At 36.8% G+C, this 23,447-nt stretch overlaps 1 protein-coding gene across 2 annotated transcripts in view; it reads left to right on the top strand.

Annotated features, from left to right (window-relative positions):
* ITGA1 (integrin subunit alpha 1) overlaps positions 1-23,447 on the top strand; it is a 170,391-nt gene that overhangs the window by 44,151 nt on the left and 102,793 nt on the right. Inside the window, exon 2 of one of the 2 annotated variants that reach the window (XM_054487298.2) lies at positions 17,517-17,637. In XM_054487298.2, the coding sequence (XP_054343273.1) occupies positions 17,517-17,637 (121 nt within the window). Of the gene's footprint in view, positions 1-17,516; positions 17,638-23,002; positions 23,044-23,447 lie in introns of those variants that run through there. The other variant, XM_054487299.2, reaches the window with a different exon arrangement.

Here is a 23,447-nt window from a genome sequence, read left to right on the forward strand (position 1 = left end):
CAAGACAAGAGCCTACTCCAGGCTGCCAACCTGAGATTAGAGAGTTCAGTACTCTGATTGGTCCCCATAGAATTAATCAACTGTGGCCAAGAGTGTAGGAAACTAGATGGCTCATTCAGATCTGATACTCATTCTTGGACTTGTCAGCTGTGGCCTGGGTGGCAGAGTCACTTAAAAACATTGCAGCACCTTCAGAAATCTTTGGTTGGAGTAGAATAGATGCCAAAAAAGGTAGTTGTTGGCTTCTGATGAAATGGAAGGGTCAAATTAAATAATAGCTGAGGTGTCTCATCCCTTCCACCCATAAGATTCTATGGTTTATCACTAAAACAATCACATATTAGGAGGTCATAAATAATTCTACGCAAGTTCTTCTAATCTCCATATTTTCTTATACCTATGGTCAAATACATCTCTCTTGCAAGAATTATATAACCAAATATTACATACACTATGTTAGAATAAAGAATGAACACTATCACTAGAAACTCGGAAGCAGATTTAAATACTGAAAAATATTATAGGTATTGAAAAGACCCTTTTTATTCTGGCAGAAATATAGAAATCTGTGTGTGTGTGTGTGAGTGTGTGTATGTGTGTCTTCTTGTGCTATTTCTCAAAACAGTTTTTTTTTTTTTTTTGGTAGATTTTTTTTGGTTACTTATTAATTTCATTTTGTTAAGCCATCAAAAGCTTTGAGATTAGGCCTGGCATGATGGCTCATGCCTGTAATTCCAGCACTTTGGGAAGCCAAGGTGTGCAGATCATTTGAGTTCAAGAGCTCAAGACCAGCCTGGCCAACACGGTGAAACCCCATCTCTACTAAAAATACAAAAATTAGCTGGGCGTGGTGGTGCACACTTGTAATCCCAGCTACTTGGGAGGCTGATTTGGGAGGATCACTTGAACCCAGGAGGTGGAGGCTGCGGTGAGCCAAGATAGTGCCACTGCACTCCAACCTGAGTGATGGACCGAGACTCTGTCTCAAAAAAAAATGCTTTGAAATTGGCCTTTACCTGTGTGTACTACAATTTAAAAGGCCATCTTTGAAAAGACAATAAAATAGACTTTTACTATGAAAAGCTACTATCTGGAACCCTTAGTAAACTGACTATTGTCTCATAAAGAGTACAACCAAGCCTAATGCAACTTAATTGTTCACACAGTTTTGTAAGATGTACTTCTTCTATAACCCTACAGGTCTTAAAAGAACTCATAATATTATATGATTGTATTATGGGTTCCATAAAACATTATGACAATATATTTTCTGGAAAAATATTTCCTAGTGAACATGCATATCCCAGACATTTTACTTTTCTCTTAAATTATTCCATCTGATTTTACTACATTGCTCTTGTTAGCATTAAGAGTTTTCTGAAAGCTTATTCAGTGTTAACTAATGTTACTTTTCCTGGGCCATTTTTGTTGGTATTGAGTTTTTTCTTTATGTGATTGTAAAGTTATAGTTTAGAACAAGGTTATTTTGTTGCAAGAGTCTATTTAGGTGTAATATTTTTTAAGCAAGTTGATGTTGTTCTGATAAATGTTTATCTAAATTAAAATATAACTTCATTAACTACGATGTGGCCATTTAAAGGGGAGGTATATTAACTTTGTGGAATTGTGCCATTAAAGACAAAGAAAAAGAAAAAAGAAAAGCAGTTGGCTGGATGAGGTAGTATAGAATTGCAAACTTACATGAGATAATAATTAGAATCAGTAAGACATCTAATGGAAAAAGAATGTTCACATAATATATTCATTCATTCAACAAATTTTATTAAACACATCATCTACCAATGAATCTATGAAGATCAGGTACTTTAGCAATATAGAACAATGTACAATAACACATAAGACAGTCCATGTGAAGGCAGTTCATTGCTGGTGTGGTGGCTCTATTGTCAGCATAACCCTGTGTTACTTTCATCTTTCTGCTTCAGCACCTAGCGCATCACTTCTGTTCAAGTTCACTTCATAGTCCAACAGGGCAGTTGAAGCCTGTCTTAGTCTGCTCCGTTGCCATAGCAGAATACCACAGACTGGGTGGCTAATACAACAGAAATGTATTCTCCCTCTGCTCTAGAAGCTAGAAGGCCAAAATCAAGTTGCTTTCAGCTTGATTTTTGATGAGGCTTCCCTTCCTGTCTTGTAAATGGCCATCTTCTTGCTATATCCTTACACGGCCTTATCTCTGTGTACATAGTGGAGAGAGACAGGGAGAAAGGTGGGGGAGAGAGAGAGAGACAGAGAGAGAGAGAGAAAAGGAAGGAAGGAAGGAAGAAAAGAAAAACAGAGAGAAGAAAGAAAGAGAGAGGAAGAAAGAAAGAGGAGAAAGAAAGAGAGAAAGAGAGAAGAAAGAAAGACAGAGAGAAGAAAGAAAGGGAGAGAAAGAAACAGAAAGAAAGAAAGAAAGGAAGAAAGAAAGAAAGAGAAAGAAAGGAAGGAAGGAAAAGAAAGGAAGGAAGGGGAAGGAAGGAAGGGGAAGGAAGGAAGGAAGGGGAAGGAAGGAAGGGGAAGGAAGGGGAAGGAAGGGGAAGGAAGGAAGGGGAAGGAAGGAAGGGGAAGGAAGGAAGGGGAAGGAAGGAAGGAAGGGGAAGGAAGGAAGGGGAAGGAAGGAAGGAAGGGGAAGGAAGGGGAAGGAAGGAAGGGGAAGGAAGGAAGGAAGGGGAAGGAAGGAAGGAAGGGGAAGGAAGGAAGGGGAAGGAAGGAAGGAAGGGGAAGGAAGGAAGGAAGGGGAAGGAAGGAAGGAAGGGGAAGGAAGGAAGGAAGGGGAAGGAAGGAAGGAAGGGGAAGGAAGGAAGGAAGGGGAAGGAAGGAAGGAAGGGGAAGGAAGGGGAAGGAAGGAAGGGGAAGGAAGGAAAGAAGGAGAGAAAGAGAGAGAGAGAGATCTGGTATCTCTTTCTTTTATTATAAGGACAACGGTCCTATCAGATTAGGGCCCCAGTGGTTGTCATTTCATTTAACCTTAACTACCTCCCTAAAGGCCCTATTTCCAAATGCTGTCACTGTAGGGGTTAGGGCTTCAACAGATGAATCTCAGGGGACACAATTCACTCTATTGAGTGAACGCTAACTATTATATAAGAGTTCATAATTGAGAGAAGGACAAAGAAGAAAGGTAGAAGGATAAAAGAGAAAGTAGAAGGACATAAAAGGCATTCTGAGTTGAATCAGTTCTGCACAGGGGATTTCTGGGATATCCCATACAATACTTCCACTTACTTTTTTTGGGCCAGTATTTAGTCATACAGCTATGCATATCTACATGTTGTCTTCTGGCTGTGTGTACTGCTGCCCCAAGTAAAGATTTTATTACTAATGAAAAAAATGGATATTAAGAGCTAACAAGCCTTCTTAATCATATCCAGAAACTGTGCTAGGCATTGAGGATGAGAATATAAGTACTTATCTTTAAGTACTCTAAGGACTTCCCAGTCTAACAGGAGACTAGTACATGTAAACCAGTTACCTTTAATATAAAGCGATACATCCTGTGGGATAAATGTGTAAAAGTTCTGCAAAAACAGAGGAAGAATGGTTACCAACGGGGCAGTTGGGGGAGAGTTCACCAGGCTAAGAATTGAAGAAAGGAATTTCCAGAAGTGGGGAAAACTTTAGCAGAAGTTCAATTGAGAATACAAGATGTTTCAGGGAACTGCGCGTATTAAAGGGTGGCCATTACTTGACATTCTGAGCCAGAGTAGTAATGAGATTGGAAAGGTCAAATGAGCCCTCATTTTAATGGGTCTAAAATGGTGCTTAAAAAGTGGGACAGCATTTATTGGGTGATGAATTTATAGACATGTGTGTGTGTATATTTTTATACAAGAAACCCTTCTGAGGAAATTAATTATTAGATTCTATTGATGTCACAAGGTGTTGTTTTTGTTGTTGTTATTGGTTCAGTTGTTCTAATTTCTGCCCTTTTCAAGATTCAAATCACAACTTAAAAGCAAGGAGTTGCAAGAATATATGGAATGGTGAGAAATGATTGATGTTAGAAAGCTTTTGAAAATTGCAATACATAAGGAAAATTGTCCAATGCACATTCTTATTTATCTGCATTTATCTTTCTATATCCTGTTGAACTTTGCTGATAATTGTAGAAACACCTTGGCATTTCTTTCTTCCATCTTTATATTTTCTTGATATCATTAGAAATAGATGTTCAGTCTACCTCTTGCATGCTGACCAATCCTAAATTGGGCAATGACCTATTTATTTTGCATCTTCCCTGAATGCTTAATATTCATGAACTAGAAATGGCCAGTAGAAAGTCAGTAAGTGTTACTTAATTTACTTCCCTATTTATTAAATTTCTCCCAGAGTGAGGAGTTATGAATTCCTGGAGCAGCACATGTGTCTCTTTCTTAAAGAAAATTTCAGCTCCATGGTGAGAATTATTTGCACATCTCTGAAGAGGCAATGGTCCATCCAGAAAAATAGCACAGAGCTAGTACATAAAATAAGAAAGTGGACTGTGGACAAGTACTGACAAAATTATGGAAAGAGGAACTAGTGAAAATTCTAGTAAGTCAGTATCTTTTCTGGCCAGTACATTTGTGTAAGCAAATTGAACTTTAATCATAGTGCCGATTTGATTTCCAAAATCTTTGTCTTTTTTTGGTCCCCCCTTGGAAGTTGAATCTCGGTCATGTACACCAGAATATGAATGTGAGATGACAGCGCCCATAACAAATCACCCTTGGCTAGATTTCCGCCATTTGGTTGTTCATTTTGCCTACCTGTGAAGTTAGCAAATCTCCGCCTTTGCCTACTCGTGCCTTCTCAGATCTGCTGCTCCTGGCCCATTCCTTGATCTCAATGTGGCTGAAAGTATTAAGATTTTAGAGCATGAATAAAGATAATAAAGGTCATTCAATCAAGCTTTTCTATTTTGTGCATTTTTACTTCTCTAAGAAGCAAGAACGGCACTGTGATTTCATTGTTGAAATAGTTAAGAAAATAGGGGACAATTTTAATAAAATTAGAAAGTCTTAGAGAAGTATCCTGTTACTACATCTTAAAATGTATAATGATAATTATACAGGGAAAATTTAAAAGCATTTTTATCATAAAATACTTCAAGCAAACAAGAAAATTATGAGGAATAATATATCAAACAGCAATGTGCCCTCTACCCAGCTTTGCAAAATCTAAACATTTTTCTGTAATTGTTTATTTTTCATAAAAAATAAAACTTTATTAGGATTTCTGAGAAAGTCCAGTAAAGACCAAACCTCTTCCTCACTTGAGGTCAGAACCAATTGGGAAATGATGAAGAATCAGACTGATGAATCAGCATGGCTGATGAATTAAATTCCCACTACTGAACCCTAGAGGAGGCTGTCTACACTCCAGCACCAGCTGAGAGCCTGACACTGGACGAACAAAGCAAAGCATTTTCTTAACGTAGGCAGGCTCAGTTCTAAAAGAAAATGAGAAAGAGAGGACAGGGCTGGCCATACAGTGTCTCCTTCCAGACTCACCAATCAGTTAGTGTGAAGGAAGGGCAGGTTGAGAAATAGCCTAGAAGTACAACAACCGGTGAGGCACTCACCCCATGGAAGGAAACGTCAGAAGTGGAAAGTCAGCATTTCCCTCTAAAAACATATAAGTTAAAGCCATGTTTTTATTTCCTTTTAGACCCTATTTTTTCCTCCCCTTCTCCCATGCAAATGTAACCTCTACCCTGAATTTGAATATCCTTATATATAACAAATACTTAGTCATCAGTGTTGTGATTCTAAATATCAGAATGCTTCCATTTAAGGGAAATATTGGCTGCCGGTTCTTGGGGATATTGACTATAACATCTGTATTTACTTCAGTTTCAAGATACTCTTGTAGACTAATGGAAAGAATGTAAAAGATGATGCTACGAGACAGAGTTTGGATCCAAGGATGTTACTGCCCAACTAATGTTCTAAGTGCTGAAAGATCATCCTGGTCTTAGCAACAGCAATTATAACTAAGAAAACAAAGTTTAGAGTTATCTCAAAACAGAAAAGAAAGCATCAAAAAGTTATCTCTTTCCTCTGAAACAAAAACAAGCATTCTAGTGACCCTTGCCTTCTGAAATATTTCAACATTCCAAGCTACTGAGACTTTTCTTATTTTCTTATAAACAAACTTTAATGCCCTTTAAAATACTTTCTGATTTCTTTTCTAAGCATTTTCAGGTGAATAACAAGTTACATTCGTTTGGCTTATTTTCTCTTCATAAAATGGACAAGTTTTTAGTTGAGCAGAGGAACCAAAAAACTTCTGAATGAAGAAAATGTTTGGTAGTGAATGATATAATGGAAAATTGCTATAATAAGTAGCTGGGAAGAAGCAAGGAAGGGAGAGAAATTATACAGAATCATTTTAGTTTAAATGGCAGTGTATGATTAGAAGCAGTACTGAGACATTGAGAAAAATAGTCTATTACATACCATAGGAAAATCAACAATGGCATTTCTGAATATGGAATTGCTAGTTAAAGCTACTACGTGACTCTAGGATGGACAATTTTTTAATAGGTTTTTGGTTTTGGTTGAGGTACACTGTCAGAGTGTTCACAGTATTTCATTTTGTTAGTTAGCTTCATGAAGACCTTAATTTATTAATGTTAATGATTGACCACTTGTGTGTTAAACCAGAAAGTATTTAGTCAATTGAATTCCATCACAAAAGAAATGTTATGAATCCGTATATTTTGCCTCCTGTTTCTGAGAAATATGGCAAATAAAAAAAAGAGAGGTCAAACTAAATCTAACACCTCTTTAAGTCCCACAGCAAAATAAAACATAGGTAGACCTCATTTTATATTTTGATTATGTCCTGAAAACCTTCTATACAAGTTAAAACATTTGTAAAAGTCTAGGCATGCTTCATTTTTGAAATAATGTGGTAGATAACTTAAAATGCCAGTAATTATTTTCCAGTCTAAATAATCACAACATTGAGTCAGGGTGTGGTGACTCACGCCTGTAATCCCAGCACTTCGGGAGGCCAAGGCAGGCGGATCACTCGAGCCCAGGGGTTCAAAACCAGTCTGGGCAACGTGATGAGCACTTTTGTATTTTTCTATACAAAAAATACAAAAATTTACCAGGCATGGTGGCATGTGCCTGTGGTCTTAGCTACTTGGGAGGCTGAGGTGGAAAAATTGCCTGAGCTGGCGAGGCCGAGGCTGCAGTGAGCCATGATTGCACCACTGCATCCTAGGCTGGGTGACTGAGTGAGACCCTGCCTCAAAACAACAACAACAACAGCAAAGTCACAACATAATTTAATAGATTTTTTTCATATGTTGGAATTTCACTAAGTGAAGAATACCTGTTATATGTTATATGTTATAGGTGATACCATAAGGTATATGAATGATCATATTTCTAAAAAACTTTTTACTTTGACTCCTAAATTTCAATAATCTAAATAAATACTTTGAGTTATATTTGAATATGTTATTCTTTTTCATTCATTTCTATTTTATTTTTATTTACATCTAAATGTGTTTTCACTAAACAATTTTAGCTCCAAACTCCAAATTGCACTATTAGGGAAAGGGAGAATAGCTTTTGGCTCTTCTTGTACTATTTGAACATTAGGTAACTGGGTACTGTCTTTTGCACACTTTTACGATGTCATTGGTTCAATCTCAGGGTCAAGTCTTACCCAACTATCCTATGTACTCTGTCCATTCATGCCTTAAAAGGAAGAACCTGAATAAAAAGTTGTACCTTTATTAGCAGATTCTTTTAAATGAATTTTATTAATTTACATTTAATTTCTTCTCAGTAAGATATGTGAGCTGACAACACATTGCCAATCCTATGGTTATTTTTGTTAGTATGCACAACAGGTAGTTTCATGGGTCAGGAAAGAACAAATAGTATACAAGGTTAAAGAAATGATTTTCAGTTCTCTAATTTCCACTGGAATTATTAAACATATAAATAAACAAAAAAGTAGTAAGATAACTCACTGTCCCTAGGTGAAGCAAGGAAAGTAAGTGAAGTAATAACTGTGTCTCCTGTTTCACCCTCATGCTTGGACATGTGTATGCCTTCAAAAGCTCACGTCTAAGTCATCCAGAAAAATCAGCCTGTTAAATAGTATAGGAGAATCAACAATGGAATCTCTTAGTGCCTGGAATTTGCAATTGCCAGTTAAAGCTAGTAGGTAAATTAAAAATAATTTATTTTACAGTGTATACTACCTCTTTGCTTTACTGACCCTCAAAAACGCCTGCTGTGTATACTAACAAAATTACCTTTATAACTGGCAATATCTTACTGAGAAAAAATTATAAGTAATGAATAAAATTCATGGAAAATATTCCACTAATAAAAGTACCGCGTTTATTCATATTCTTATACATGCGAAAGCTTACAATATCATATTTCTGGGTAAATACTTGAATAGGATGCCACCCTGCTTTCTTTTGAAGTGTAGTATGCCTTTCCGTATGCAGTGCTCCATGCTGTGCAGTCACGGAAATTAATGAGTTCAGCGTTCAGGATGCCAGGGCAGCTGGAGAACAGAGTTCTGTGCTCATGTGGCTTACACAAACACACGAGTTGTGTTTCCCACAGTGGGATCCAGGGACCCCTGAGGTTCTGCAGCTTTTTTATTTGGTAAAACATAGATCCGAAAGATGATGCTGATGTGGTGAAGGGGGTTGGTTTCTGAAACTGTTTAAGAATTTTAGAGATCAAGAGTAGGTCTGAGAGGAGCTGGCAAAGCAGGCAATTATTTGTGGTGGGAGGATATGGGGAAAGAGCAGATGTCTGTAGATACTACAAAGGAAAATAAACACCATGAAAGAACAAACTTATGTAGAAAAATTTTAAAGGAAGATTTTTTAAGAAAGGATGTTTGGGAAACACTCTAGGAGTTATTCTGGGTAGCACTTATAAAATGGGACAACTTCTTACAGCCAGAATGACCTTTATACTGAAAGTCTTCATTTTTTTCAATTTATTCCTTCCTGTCACATTTAACAAACTTGTAATAAACAGCTACTTTGTATCAAAAACTATACTTCCTTGCTTCCTTTCCACCAGAGACAGATACACACATATATGCACACTCACTTTGAAGTTCAAATACCATTTGTAATAACTGGAGAGCCACAGGAGTTTAGCACTAAAAGTCAAAACAATTCACTGGCTATGGCAAGATGAAGTTAAAAAGCAGCTTCCCAGGATGAAACTTGGAAAATGCTTAAATACTGAGGTGTTTATTTGGATTTGCTTTTCTAAACTTGTTGATGGAGGTAGGTATCTTGCTGACATATTACATCATTTCTGATGAAACAATTCTGGTAAAGTTTCTTGAGCCAGATTTTCTTCTTAACATTAATTGTATTGGGAAGTTCCAATTGTTTGAAGGAGACACTGAGTTGGATACATTATTTTTTACATCAAATATAAATTTTCTGTATTTGAGATTATGATGTCATTTCCAAATGGTTGTGTTGATTCTGTACTCATTGGCCAAGGCCCTATAATTATTTGTCATATTTTAATTCTCTTTGTTCCCCATATCTTTACCACTAGAGGTCTGTGGCTCCTCCTTCTCAAGGTTATGGTGCTATAAATATACTCATTTCAGATTTCAAACCAACTAGAATGAGTAGTACTATAGAGTTTTTGGATTCAGTTATACTTTGAGTCAAATTTTATCTTTTACAGCAACCATATACATCAAAACTGAGATCAAACTCACTTAACCTATTAAGAGTGATAAAACTAATTAAAATTTCCGACCCATAAGACTAATATTATGAAGTTGTTATACATTAAGGAAAAGGGCTTCCAACTTTCACAAATTCTTATTACTAAAATGTTTTTCTTCCAACCTCCTGTATTGCCTCAAAATGGAATATATTTCATCTGAATTTAGTAGATAAAAGTAAATTTGGAGTTATAGAAAATACTTAATATATCACCTTTTAGTTATAGTGAGAATATATGACTTTAGGAGTTTATACCATGTGAATGGGGTGAATTAACTCTTTCCACCAGGAGGCTTTGGCAAAAGAGGTAAGAGCTACCAAGAATGTACCAGGGCTCAGGCTTGGGGAAGAGAGGGGCCTCTCCAGCTCTTCATTATAGAGCTCATACTTTCTAGATATGCTGTCTGATTCTCAGGTGGTTCAGGTCTGTGAATTCATTAGTAGGACATTAATATACTAGAAAGAGTCACTGCAGGGTCACCCTGTCCTTGTAATAGACTTGCAACCCTTAAAATAGGTTAGAGGGGAGTAAATTTTCATTAGAGTGAAAGAAGGCCCAACTTGTTATTGGCTCAGATCCTAGGTGGTATTACAGATATGCATCATGTTTTGAGCAACTGAGATGAGAATCCAAGGGCTCTAACTGAATGGACTGGTGTCATCTGTACTCCTCCTCCCTGGCTAGCTCTTCCACTTGGAAGGCATGACACCCTCATCTTAGATTTTCTTTATGTATGTCATTGCAGCCAAGTTTAGAAACAGGAAATTTGCTATGAAAATGAGTCCATGAATCTGCTGTCTCATCCCCACTGATGTAACATACCTGTATTGTGTTTCAAGATACAGTCATCAAAATGAGGGAAAAGTCCTCTTTTGAAAGAAAAATCAACTGCCAAATGGTATATTGATTCTTTGGATTCTACCTATGAAATCAGTTAGCTCATTTCTTGATCATTCTCTTTTGCTAAATGCATAATTTGTATTTCTTGCAGCAATTAATACCTGAAAGTTATTTGTAAGCTCATTTCAAATGTGATAAACTGAGGTTCATAGAGGTGAAATCACTTGGCATTTTTTTTTTTTCGGGAGCATCATCTTTTTTTTTTTTAGATGAAGTCTCACTCTGTCACCCAGGCTGGAGTGCAGTGGCACGATCTCGGCTTACTGCAACTTCTGCCTCCCAGGTTCAAGCGATTCTCCTGCCTCAGCCTCCTAAGTAGCTGGGACTACAAGTGTGCACCTCTATGCCCAGCTAATTTTTTTTTTTTTGTATTTTTAGTAGAGATGGGGTTTCACCATATTGGCCAGGCTGGTCTTGAACTCCTGAGTTGAGGTGATCCGCCTAACTTGGCCTCCCAAAGTGCTGGGATTTCAAGTGTGAGCCACCGTGCCTGGCTTAGCATCATCTTTTTATGACTGTATTTCCAGGCCCTACCATATATTCAATTCAGAGTAAACACTTGGTTATATTTGTGGAGCAGTGGAATATATGAATGACTGAATAAAAAATATAGATGAAAAGATTAGTTCATGTATCTCCAGGGATCACTATCTTTCTATACCACCAAAGAATTTGCCCTAAAACTATTCACTGTAAAAACATAATTATGATTATATCTTGTCTTAATCTTATGTCATTATTTTATTCTTTATGTTAAAAATAATAAAAATGTTAATTATATGATTTCTCCTATTTCTAAATTGGATAAACATATGTAGGAAGCTATTGAAATAAAGCAATAGCCTTTTAATACATTCCCTTGTCACCATTTATTTGATACTCTCTTGCCTTGGCTTGGAATTTGCAATATTCAGAATTGCATTGGTTGTTAAATATTCCTATCTGGATGTTACTAGATTGGGATTTCTGACCCACCTGGTCCAAAGACAGAATTTCTTTATTAAGAACCCAACAACTAAACAAGCTACAGTAATACTTCTTGGAACTCAAGGATGCATACAAGAGGGTGGCTTCCTTCAATCTGTCAACAGCCTCTGTCACCTCCATTTATCCTTTTTCTGCCAGTCCTATTCTCAAATACTCCAGAGCTACAAGATGATTAAGAGCCATCATGAGACTTTTGAGGATTGTTGTGAGCTGGGTTGTTATTTTTATTTTTATTTTTATTTTTATTAATCAGACCAACTCAATAGCACCCTAGTTACAGAAATCCTATGATTTGGCCTCATAAGATCAATGTTGAAATCTTGCCTCTGCATTAATGCAACCTGGCTTTTGGCAAATCACTCAACCTCTCTGAGCTTCAGTTTCTTAATATACAAAAAGAGGGGAGTGTCTGCTGTCCTGCCTCACTTCCACAAATTATTGAATAGATCAATACCATTACTATTGTTGTTATTATTATTGTATTTTAAAATGTTTGTAAACAGAAAGCAATGTAGAGCTATAGGTTGCTTCTCTCTCTTTCTCGTTTAGTTTTCTTACACATTAAATTCCATCCTGGGGTAAAGTAATTGCTCACAATTTCTTTTTATAAGAGATATCCTTCAACACCAGCAATTTCATCTTTCTCTTTTTTTTAACCCTTACATATATAGCATATATAACCATATTTGAATGGGAGCAAGTCTTTTCATTTCTTTTCTACCTAGACCTATAAGTTCTAGCTGAAGTCCTTCAAGAAGTTAGATCTAGATCTCTGTGGCCAGGACTTTTCTTCTTACCCAGCCTTTCCACTCATTCCCCAAATCCTTTCCAGCCCATTGCTATCGTAGAAAAGTCTCCTCCCCAAATCTGCCTCTCAGGAGATGCAGTTATGCGGACTAATATGTGGCTGTCTTCTAAGCTCATCCTCATATCACTTTGTACTAGCCCTTTCTAGTTTAGGCCTAAGATGTAAAAATTGAATTAATATGAATAGTGGTTACTACTTTGGATTTGGAAGCCTGTGGAAATGTGGGCACATTTCTCTGCCTTCCCAAGCTTTCTTCTCCTTATTTTCAGAATGATGATAATAATGGTATTTAATTATAGAGTTGCTGGCAAATTAAATGAGAGTAACATATGGTCAGTACACAATATAGTTATTATTTATAAGGGGAAAAGTTACTGGTTTTCAATAGCTGGTACATGTGAAATCTGAATTTCTTTTGACATATGTCTTATCTATGTTTATTTCCCATTATTTTTTGTATTTTTTCTATATTGTCTCTGAAGCCACCTCTGTGTTTTGCTTTTTTGGGAGTGGAAGCGGAGGCTCGGTTGTGAATAAGTACAATTTTGCTTTACTTCTGGTACATAAAGTTCCGAGACAACTTAGTATAACAAAATGCACATTGAACTAAAAGTTATGAAAAGCTGCTTTTACTGTTTACTCACTCCTTTAAATCAAAAGAACTGGATGTAAACTATTTTTTTATGTCATCTCCTGTTCTTCAGGCTCTTTGGTGCCTCAGAAAACATAAAAGAGTCTGATTTACAATCATTTTGGGCAAATTGCCTGTAGAACTCTAAGGACAGGAAATGAAAAAAAGAAGTACAGCACACACCCCCAGACATTCCACACAACATGTAGAATAAATAAACAGGCCCAAAAAGGAAACCAAAACTGCTTGGTCTTATGTTGAGGAGGGGGTACCACAAATGGCTTTTGGAGAAAATGTACTAAAGATGATGACATGCTAGAAAAACACTTCAGGGGGGTGAAATTGACCCTGATTAAAGAGGATCCTTTTCCCCTTTTCTCTACAGCATAGTGAGTATTTTTTATTTAGGTAACTTCCATTACCTGTATTGACATTATGAAAAAGAAATACCACGTTACAGAGCTGTGCTTTTCAAACCTTAATAGGCACGGCTGCCCTGGGGATCTCGTGGAAGCGTAGGTAGTTATTCAGGGAATCTGGATAGGGCCTGAGGTTCTGCATTATTCACAAGCTCCCAGGTGACACAGATGCTGCTGGTTTATGAGCCATGGCTGGTTTTCAGTCATCTTCCTCAACAAAATAATTGGTGGTGATGTTCTGGTCTTCATCTGTTCAAGAGCAGTTTTCAACTGGGGACAATTTTGGTCTCGTGGGAATTTGGCTGTGTCTGGAGCTTTTGATTATGACAACTCATGAAGTGCTATTGGCTTTATGTAGGTAGGGGCCAAGGATGCTGCTAAACACTCTATAGTATACAGGATATCCCCTTATAACAAGAATTTTCTGACCCAAATGTGAATAGTACCAAAGTTGAGAAACCCTGCTGCAGAAGTATTATCTTATACATTTCTTGTATCAAAAAATACTTTCTTGAAATTGTTCAAAAAATAAATACACAAAACCTATGAGCAAAGAATAGGAGCATCTACTGCAGTCATGCATCACCTAGCATTGGGGATGTATTCTGCAAACTGTGTCCTTAGGTGATTTCATCATTGTGCGAATATCATAGAGTATATTTACACAAATCTAGATGGTAGAGCTACACATCTAGGCTGTATATCACCTATGTTTTCTAGGCTACAGACCTCTACAAGTGGCTACTTTACTGTATACTGTAGGTCATGGAAACACAATGGCAGCCGGGCGCAGTGACTCACACCTGTAATCCCAGCACTTCGGGAGGCCAAAGCAGGTAGATCACTTGAGGCCAGCAGTTTGAGACCAGCCTGGCCAACATGGCGAAACTCTGTATCTACTAAAAATATAAAAAAATTAGCCAAGCGTGGTGGCAGGCACCTGTAATCCCAGCTACTCAAGAGGCTGAGGCATGAGAATTGCTTGAAGCCGGGAGACAGAGGTTGCAGTGAACAGAGATTGCACCACTGCACACCAGCCTGCGCAACAGAGTGAGGCTCAGCCTTAAAAAAGAAAAAAAAAGTAAAGCATTAGTGTGTCTAAACATATCTAAACATAGAAAAGGTACACTAAAGCTATTGTATTATAATCTTATGACACCACTATTGTATATGCAGTTTGTCATTAACCGAAACATCATTATGCAGTGCATGACTATTTAGTTTAGAGAGTAAACAGCATTTAAAACTGTCTTAAAATATGTGAAAGACTATTATGCAGAAGATGGTAACCAGCTGTTCTCTATCACCCTTGAAGAATGAACAGGAAATGTACATAAAAGGACCCGTGCAATTCACCCATTCTTTTTCTGCTTCCTTCATGCCAGCTAGACAAATCTCTTCATGATCTTGCAACCATATTTGTCCTGGCCTGTGTCTTAATACTTGCAGAGACCCTCCCAAATCCTGGGTACACATTTTCTTTTCACTGCCAAATCTCATCTCTTTCTCCCTTTAAAAATCTTAGTTGAAAATTTCTATCTCCGTAAAATCTTCCTTAACTAAGATGAAATAGTTGCCAGTTCATCTTTAACTAGAGCTGGCATACTTCTTCCTTCAATGTGTTATCTGTCAGTCTGAAAATATGTTACTGCCCATCTGTGTACAAGGAGTTGTGCTAGATTTTGATAAAGGATTTTAAAAAGGTAAGTAAGATAGTCATTGTTTTTAGGAATTTTCCAATCTGGGGGGAAAAATCTCACAGAGATTACTATATAGTATTTAATAATTATCTCCATGAGAGGTTTCTTAAAAAAATAAGAAAGGAGGTTATAGAAGTTTAAAGATTACTTCTAGGTAGGGAGGTCAAGAAAGACTTTACAAACAGATATACGGGTGTATCTTTTTTGTTTCTTTGATGAATTTATTCTTCAAAGAAAAAGCAGTTACTATTGTTGCCAAAATTTAAAGATTATAAATTAGAGTAGTGTGAATTTAAAGTATATTTATGAAAAAAGTTCATAGTGAGCAAGGGTTAAAATATTAGAGTGATTTAATCCACTCACAATTTATAAGACTAGGAAAGATAATTTTTCAAGATCTGTGTGGCTATATGGTGGTTTTAACAAAGGAGACTGAATTTAGCCACCTCTGAATGTACCTGATGAGGCTCTATAATTTTATAAGACAGTGCTCTTTGGAAATAATTTTGTTTGTTTGTTTGTTTTGTTTGTTTGAGACAGTCTTTCTCTGTTGCCCAGGCTGGAGTGCAGTGGCACAATCTTGGCTCACTGCAACCTGCATCTCCCAGGTTCAAGTGGTGCCCCTGCCTCAGCCTCCCGATTAGCTGGGACTACAGGTGCACGCCACCACACCTGGCTAATTTTTGTATATTTTTAGTAGAGACGGGATTTCATCCTGTCGACCAGGCTAGCCTCAAACTCCTGACCTCAGGTGATCCACTCACCTCTCAAAGTGCTGGGATTACAGGCATGAGCCATCATGGCCCCCTGGAAAGAATTCTTAGTTACATCTAGGGGAAGAATATTTTGGAACTTCACAAGTATACTTTAAAAACCAGTACCAAAGCAGGAATTTGGCACCATCCACTTGAGATGGTGATTCTAGAACTTCTTTAGGAGACAGTCTCACTTACTAAGAGTTTCCACAACCTGTACTATGAGAAAATTAAAAAGAATTAACCCTCATCAAATATGTAGTGTGTGCCAGGCACTGGGTAGACCCTTTAGATATATCATGTGATTTAATCTGGATAACAACTGGTGAATTTGTCAACACCAACATTATAAGGAGGCTTCAGAGAATTAGTATAAGTTTCCATCTAATACTTGATTAAGGAAGGGAAACAGAGCAAATTTCAGGCCGGCATAGGAAGCCATCTCTGAGTGGAGACCATCAGCTTGCCTTTTCCTTTTGAAGCAGCAAGGACAACATCTATTCTTATAAAGCTTTACATGGTGATATGTGCATTCTCTGTAGTCGAAATGGGAAAACGAGCTGTTCAGAGTTCGTTGATGGCCATGGTTTTCTGTAGGGCTTACTGCTGGAAAACTGTCTGCAACTGTATTAGTCATATATGAATCTGAATTTCTGCCTGCTCTTTTCCACACGTTCTGAAAACCTCAACTCTAGGAATGGTACAGATATTAAATTATGTATGGAATTTTTTTGAATGTTAATATTTGTGTTCTTTAAAGTCATTATGGTTTTTTATTTTTTATTTTATTATTATTATTATTATTTATTATACTTTAAGTTCTAGGGTACATGAGCACAACGTGCCGGTTTGTTACATATGTATACATGTGCCATGTTGGTGTGCAGCACCCATTAACTAGTCATTTACATTAGGTATATCTCCTAATGCTTTCCCTCCCCCCTCCCCCCACCACACGACAGGCCCCGGTGTGTGATGTTCCCCTTCCTGTGTCCAAGTGTTCTCTTTGTTCAATTCCCATCTATGAGTGAGAACATGCGGTTTTTGGTTTTTGGTCCTTGCAATAGTTTGCTGAGAATGATGGTTTCCAGCTTCATCCATGTCCCTACAAAGGACATGAACTCATCCTTTTTTATGGCTGCATAGTATTCCATGGTGTATGTGTGCCACATTTTCTTAATCCAGTCTATCGTTGATGGACATTTGGGTTGGTTCCAAGTCTTTGCTATTGTGATCAGTGCCACAATAAACATACGTGTGCATGTGTCTTTATAACAGCATGATTTATAATCCTTTGCGTATATACCCAGTAATGGGATGGCTGGGTCAAATGGTATTTCTAGTTCTAGATCCTTGAGGAATTGCCACACTGTCTTCCACAATGGTTGCACTAGTTTATGTTGATTTACAGTTAGTAATACAGTTAAGAGTGGAGACCTTCCTTGAGTTTTCATTCTTTGAGCTTCTTTTTTTTTTAATAGAAACAGCTTTCAATGGTAACCTTAACAATGCCTTCCGTAACTCAAAATATGATGGAATCTTAGTTAACTCTGTGTAACTGGATTTTGTTTTTCTCCTAAAGTTGTTCTACACAGCTGCGTATCATTCAATGTTGATGTGAAAAATTCAATGACTTTCAGCGGCCCAGTGGAAGACATGTTTGGATATACTGTTCAACAATATGAAAATGAAGAAGGAAAATGGTAAGCCAGTGGGTTTTGTTGTTGTTATTTACTTATTTTACAAGGTAATGGGAAATATTATTTGACTACAGGTTCTTTTATGAATGAAACTTTAAAAGAATGAATTATTTATGGTAGAAAATGCAGTCTAGTCATTTGGCAATGGAAGCTAACTTAAAGTAAAAAAAAAAAAAAAATTCCTTGGCAATATTAGAGGAAGCAATTAGTGATTTCTGTTGATGCCTGGACTGACCTCAGGGAAGGTCTGTATCCAAAAAAGCTATTGCTCCATAATTATGTTCTTTTGGCAAGAATTATTTAATTGTTCTCATTTCAGAGTAGCTTAAATGCACTTGTTTGAAATTCAGTAGGAAGGATTCGGAGGCAAATGAGATGGTGCTCTGAAAGGGTTAAACTCACTCCCATGAGTTTGGTCTTTACTGATTTACTGAGCTTGGTCTAATGTTTATAATGAACTTTATTGGGTTTCTGGTATCTACCTTCAAACACTTTAATATTGATTAAGTTCATGGTAGACAGGATTTTTTTTTTCTTTTTTTTTTTTGAGATGGAGTCTTGCTCTGTCACCCAGGCTGGAGTACAGTGGCGCGATCTCAGCTCACTGCAACCTCCGCCTCCTGCGTTCAAGTGATTCTCCTGCCTCAGCTTCCTAGTAGCTGGGATTACAGGCATGCGCCACCATGCCCAGCTAATTTTTGTATTTCTAGTAGAGACACGGTTTCACCATGTTGGTCAGGCTGGTCTGGAATTTTTGACCCCGTAATCTGCCCACCTCAGCCTCCCAAAGTGCTGGTATTACAGGCGTGAGCCACACCACCTGGCCGTAGATATGATTTTTAAAGTATATTTAACTTGTTGAAAATTATATAAACTGAATATTAGAGTTCTTTTGCTTAATATTTAATAGAATTTTTAGTAAATGCAATTTTTGTTTAATTGGACATTATAGAGAAAAAGAACAGTAGCTAAACTTTAGTTTAATAAACTAAACAAGCCTATATTTTTAGTAGCTATAATAATAAGCAAAAAGAGATTTATATCTACTTGGATACCAAGGATCTATGAATCACTATAATTATTTCATTAATAAAAATATGTGGATTTTCTGCATTTTGTTTTATCTTTTAGACTTGGTTAATTTGATAATAATGCCCTAAAGACTACAAAAAGTAATGAGTTCTCACATTTTTAAGTACATTATTTTATGCTAGGTATAAACTAGAATTTGTTGAGATACTTCACTCTTTTATTCTCCTTACAAATATCTCAGATGATAAACCCAATGCTACATGCTAAATTTTTAAGTTCTCTTTCCCTCCCTCCTATACTCTCCATCCATCCCATCCCCCAATTTTTAAGGTTAAATGAGTACAGCCCTCCCTCTAGACACCAGCTTTATTCTTTTAGGAATTATACCTTCAATCCAGGTACCTCTGGGAGAATAATGGTGAGTAGACCAACTGGTCAGACTTTGTGCGTAAGCTATAATAAACAGAAATGCAGTACATGTTATTCTTAAAAAGCTTAACTTTACATAAACACATACAAAAGTTAATTTTCACTAATTACTAATAGTTACACAAATTTTAAAGAGGAGTATAGTAAATAGCAAGCTTTAACACTTAAAACACCTACTTAAAATCAAGTGTCCCTTTAAAGGATGGTTAAATATTGCTAAAATATTTTATGAAATTCTCATTTTCAATTTCTGATATGAGAAAAACCTGTATGTTTTCTTTCTCATCCAGTCCTGTCTCTGTGATTTTAGAAAAATCTGATGTCAGAAGTCCTTAATTATATAAATGAACCTTAGTAGAGTGAAAAGGGGTTCATATTTCTTTTTAGAAGCCTTAGTGCCCCCATTTGATCTCTTCAGTCACTGTTTCTCATTATAAGAACCTATCCTATTGTGAGATTTCCACCCTCTAAATTCTACAGTCCCTCCTTTCAAGGCACCAGAAGTCAAAGCAATGGAAAATTGAGAAATCAGGCCTGAATGAAGCCTTGATGTCATGAGGAATGTCCTTCCTAAGGTTATTCTATCTTTGTAGAAAGTTAAGGTATGGATGAGGAAAAAGAAAGACAGCCAACACTGGTAAAGGAACAAAAGAGTGCATAGATTGGATAGTAAGAATAAGGTTGCAAGAAGGATGTTGCTAATGGTCTCTGAATGAATCTACACTGGACTGAACCATCACAATTCTACATACATTTGTGAGACAATGTTAATAAGAGATCAGGGACTATGCCTTATATCTTGGTTTACCTATGAAACTGAGTTAAATTGTCTCTGAAAATATTTGTTGGTGGGTTAGGTTTTTTTTATTTAGCCATAGCATAAATGTGGGTCAGTCAATCAACATGTATTTATGTAATACATTTTATGTGTCTGGCATTATGCTAAATTCCATGGGAAATGTTTATACATAAATATAAAAGCTTTAACCTAGTCAAGGACATACATGAAATGTTTAGGAATAGAGAATAGTGCCAACAACCAGTGCAGAATAGACTATAAACTCAATGGGAATTCAAAACAGGAGGAGATGATTCTTGGTTCTTGACCTAAGTCTTGAAAGATGACTTAACTTTCAATATGAGAAGAAAAATGTCACTCTAAGCTTGGGAAGCCACAAGAGCAAGGGCCCAGACTTGGGAATAAGTGAGGTGAGTGTGTTGGTAAGTAAACAGGTCTCATATTGGGATGAAAAAAGAGAAAAGGATGATGGCAGATCTTGAAAGATAAACACAGGAGCTTAGACCTAAGATGAGGACGTTGAGAAGCCATCATAAGTTGTCATTTTATGAAACTTCATTTGGGAAGTTACATATAAATTGGATTGGAGAATGGAGTTCCTGAAAACTAGGAAATATATAGACTCAAGAACTATAATCTGGTACTGAAGGGATAAGCCTTCAGGCTGTATTAGGGGCAACTCGAAGAAAAAAGAAAGGTGTATTCAAGACAAATCAAGATGAATCAGTAAATCTTGGTGGAAGTTTGGAAATGGTCAATGAAGGTGTAGGAGAGGTCAGATAGATTCCAAAATTTCTGTACTGGCTCATTGGGAAATGGGTTGTCATTGACAGAGAAAGGGAAATTCACTTATCGGGAAGTGGGTAAGTCTGTTTTTAAATAGCTCCAGTTCAAGGTGATTTCTAGGTATTTGGAAACCTCAAACTGGAATGCAGGTAAGAGGGAGAAGTTAATGTGTTAGTGGAAATGCCTAGAAAACAAAGACTGATTTTGCAGCCCATTTGCAACCCTGGGCACTACCCCACATCTAGCATGAGGCCTTATACATAATATGCACTCAATCATTATTTGTTGGCTGAACAACTAAATCTAGTTTAACACTCTGTTATCATCAATTAAAAAAAAGCTGCATAAAAAATAAAGTTAAATGTGACTTTCCTAGGGAAATGCAACTACTTAGGACCAGAGCTGTAATAGATTTCATCCCTACACTCAGTCTTGTGCCTTTTTCTTCATTAGAACTATATTTAAAAGTAAACATTGTTAAAAACTATCTTTGTGGTAGGTACCAGACTTTACATGTTAATATGTGTGTAAGTTTGTAAGGATTTGAATGTAGATGATATCAGAAACCTAAATCTCACATTGACATTTATTATTTACAATGATTTTATGGAAAAGTTGTGAAAAATCAGAGCAACCAAAAAGATGTGGGCAATTGAATTTAAAAGTAAGCAAATTACAAATACCTGAATTTCCAAACTTTTAAGGATAGCATGGTAGCAGCATATTGTTCTAAAGAGATCTGGGATCTGGTAGTGCAAAATAAACTGTAGAAACATGTTTGGATGTTCTGTAAGTGTCTATAAAAACAGATAGATTGCAGACTTCCTTCGAGAAATGCACTACAGAATAATTGACATATTTGGAGGAACATGGATTTTGTTATTTAATTATCTCTAGAGGTAGGCACCTTCATAAGTCATATTTACTGCTCATGCTTTTGAATTTCATAACCTCATGTTAAAAAAAATCATCCTGACCCATCTTACATCGTGACTATAGTACGCCTATAAAAGGAGCACTTGTTGGCCCACAACAAGTACAGTCTGTGTATTTGAAAAACATAGCTTTAATTCTTTTGAAAGAAGTATAAGTTAACAGAAAAGGTAGCCTTATGTCCTCTTTACTGTTCAGAAGTTTGCTGTGAAGTGTAATTTATATCTTTGGCTCAGAAGGCACATGCTTTCTCAGTAGCAGAACACATCATACATCTGATTAAGATCAGCCGTTGTTCATTATGTTTAGCATGAGCTGGAGCATCCAAGTAATTGCAATGTGGTTTAGAAGAATTCAGAAAGAACATAATTTCCTTCATAATTTTGCTTTGAGGAAAAGAAATTCAAACATGCTCAGCACAGCACAAGCCTTCCAGATTTCCAGATTTAGTAGTAAACATCAGCATGGCCAGGTCTCAGCTGAATGGGAAAATGTGAGATATCTGTTTGGGGCTTTCCACTCTAATCTGTTGCTGCTTTGCTTCATTCCTTCTGGCATGTGTGCCTACCCTTTTAACTGCCCTTCAAGCAAGCTTTCTTGGGGGCTTCAGTGACTTCACTGGACCTGTCTGATCTCAAAGTAGATTTTTAGGATCCACCCTTGCCAACCTTCAACTCAATGTTTATCAATTATCTTGACTTTATGCCTTTTCCCTAGAGGATCCTGCTTTATGCCAGATCAGGGTACCAATGGGCTCATGTGGTTGATCCCCTATTTCCAATATGTCTGTGTTGTAAAAGAAAAAAGAATCCCTGCTAATGTGGAGCTATTCCAGACTGGGGAGGAGAGACATTGTAAGGGTTTACACAATTTTCTGTTACAGATTTTAATATGCTTATTTTACATTGCTTCCAATGCCTTTTGAAGTTGGAATTTCCTCATTGCCAAACTTGTCATTTCTTTGGCTCCCCTCATTTCCACCCCTCCACCTTTTATGAGTAAATCACTGCAGTTAACGGGTCACCGTGTAAGTTTCATTCTCTAAGACGAAAAAATGCTTATTCCATTTATTTAAAAAGAAATTGGCGAGCAGAATTTGCTTGGCACTCTGCGAGTGACTTTGGCTTGAACTATGTATTAGACGTCAAGGCAGAGTTAGGTGAAAAGGATGTTAATGAAATAATGTAAATATAAGACACTCTTCTCCAAGAAACTGTCTTTTGCAGGGAAGAAAACATAAATGTGAAACAGAGACATCAGATACCAGCTACTTTCCAAATAAATATAATAATGGGCATAATAACAAGATGACTATTGTGAATAGCAAATATTTCTGCTTACTAAATGTTATTATACTTGCAGCTTATTCATGGAGAAATGTGTTTCTCTCACTTTGATGATCCTTGAGTTGATCAGATGTTTCTCCAGAAGTGAGTAATGATATCCAGAACATGTTTTGATCCTCTCAGTCTGCATACAGGTCATTGCAAAAATGCCATATAAAAAGCAAGATCTAATAGGAATAAAATGTAATAAGTTAAAACTAACTTGCATTAAATTTTAGAATAATGATTCTCATAGTTTATAAAACAATGTGCCTGGGCCTTCACATTGACCCTGTGGGTTTGGGCAGATATCATTGTTATCATCTGTATTTTCTAGACAGGAAACTGAGACAGAGAATGAATGTCCAAAGGTTTAATATAGCAAGTATGTCACAGGGTCAGGATATGGAACACCAGCCTTCTGACTTTTCGGCCAATTCTCTCCCTTTAGCAACAAGGATTCTCTAGCTGTTTGACCTGGAGAAATGCCTCTAGTGTCACTCAAAGGC

The sequence above is a fragment of the Pongo pygmaeus genome, chromosome 4 (genome assembly GCF_028885625.2).
Source record: "Pongo pygmaeus isolate AG05252 chromosome 4, NHGRI_mPonPyg2-v2.0_pri, whole genome shotgun sequence".
NCBI lineage: Eukaryota > Metazoa > Chordata > Mammalia > Primates > Hominidae > Pongo > Pongo pygmaeus.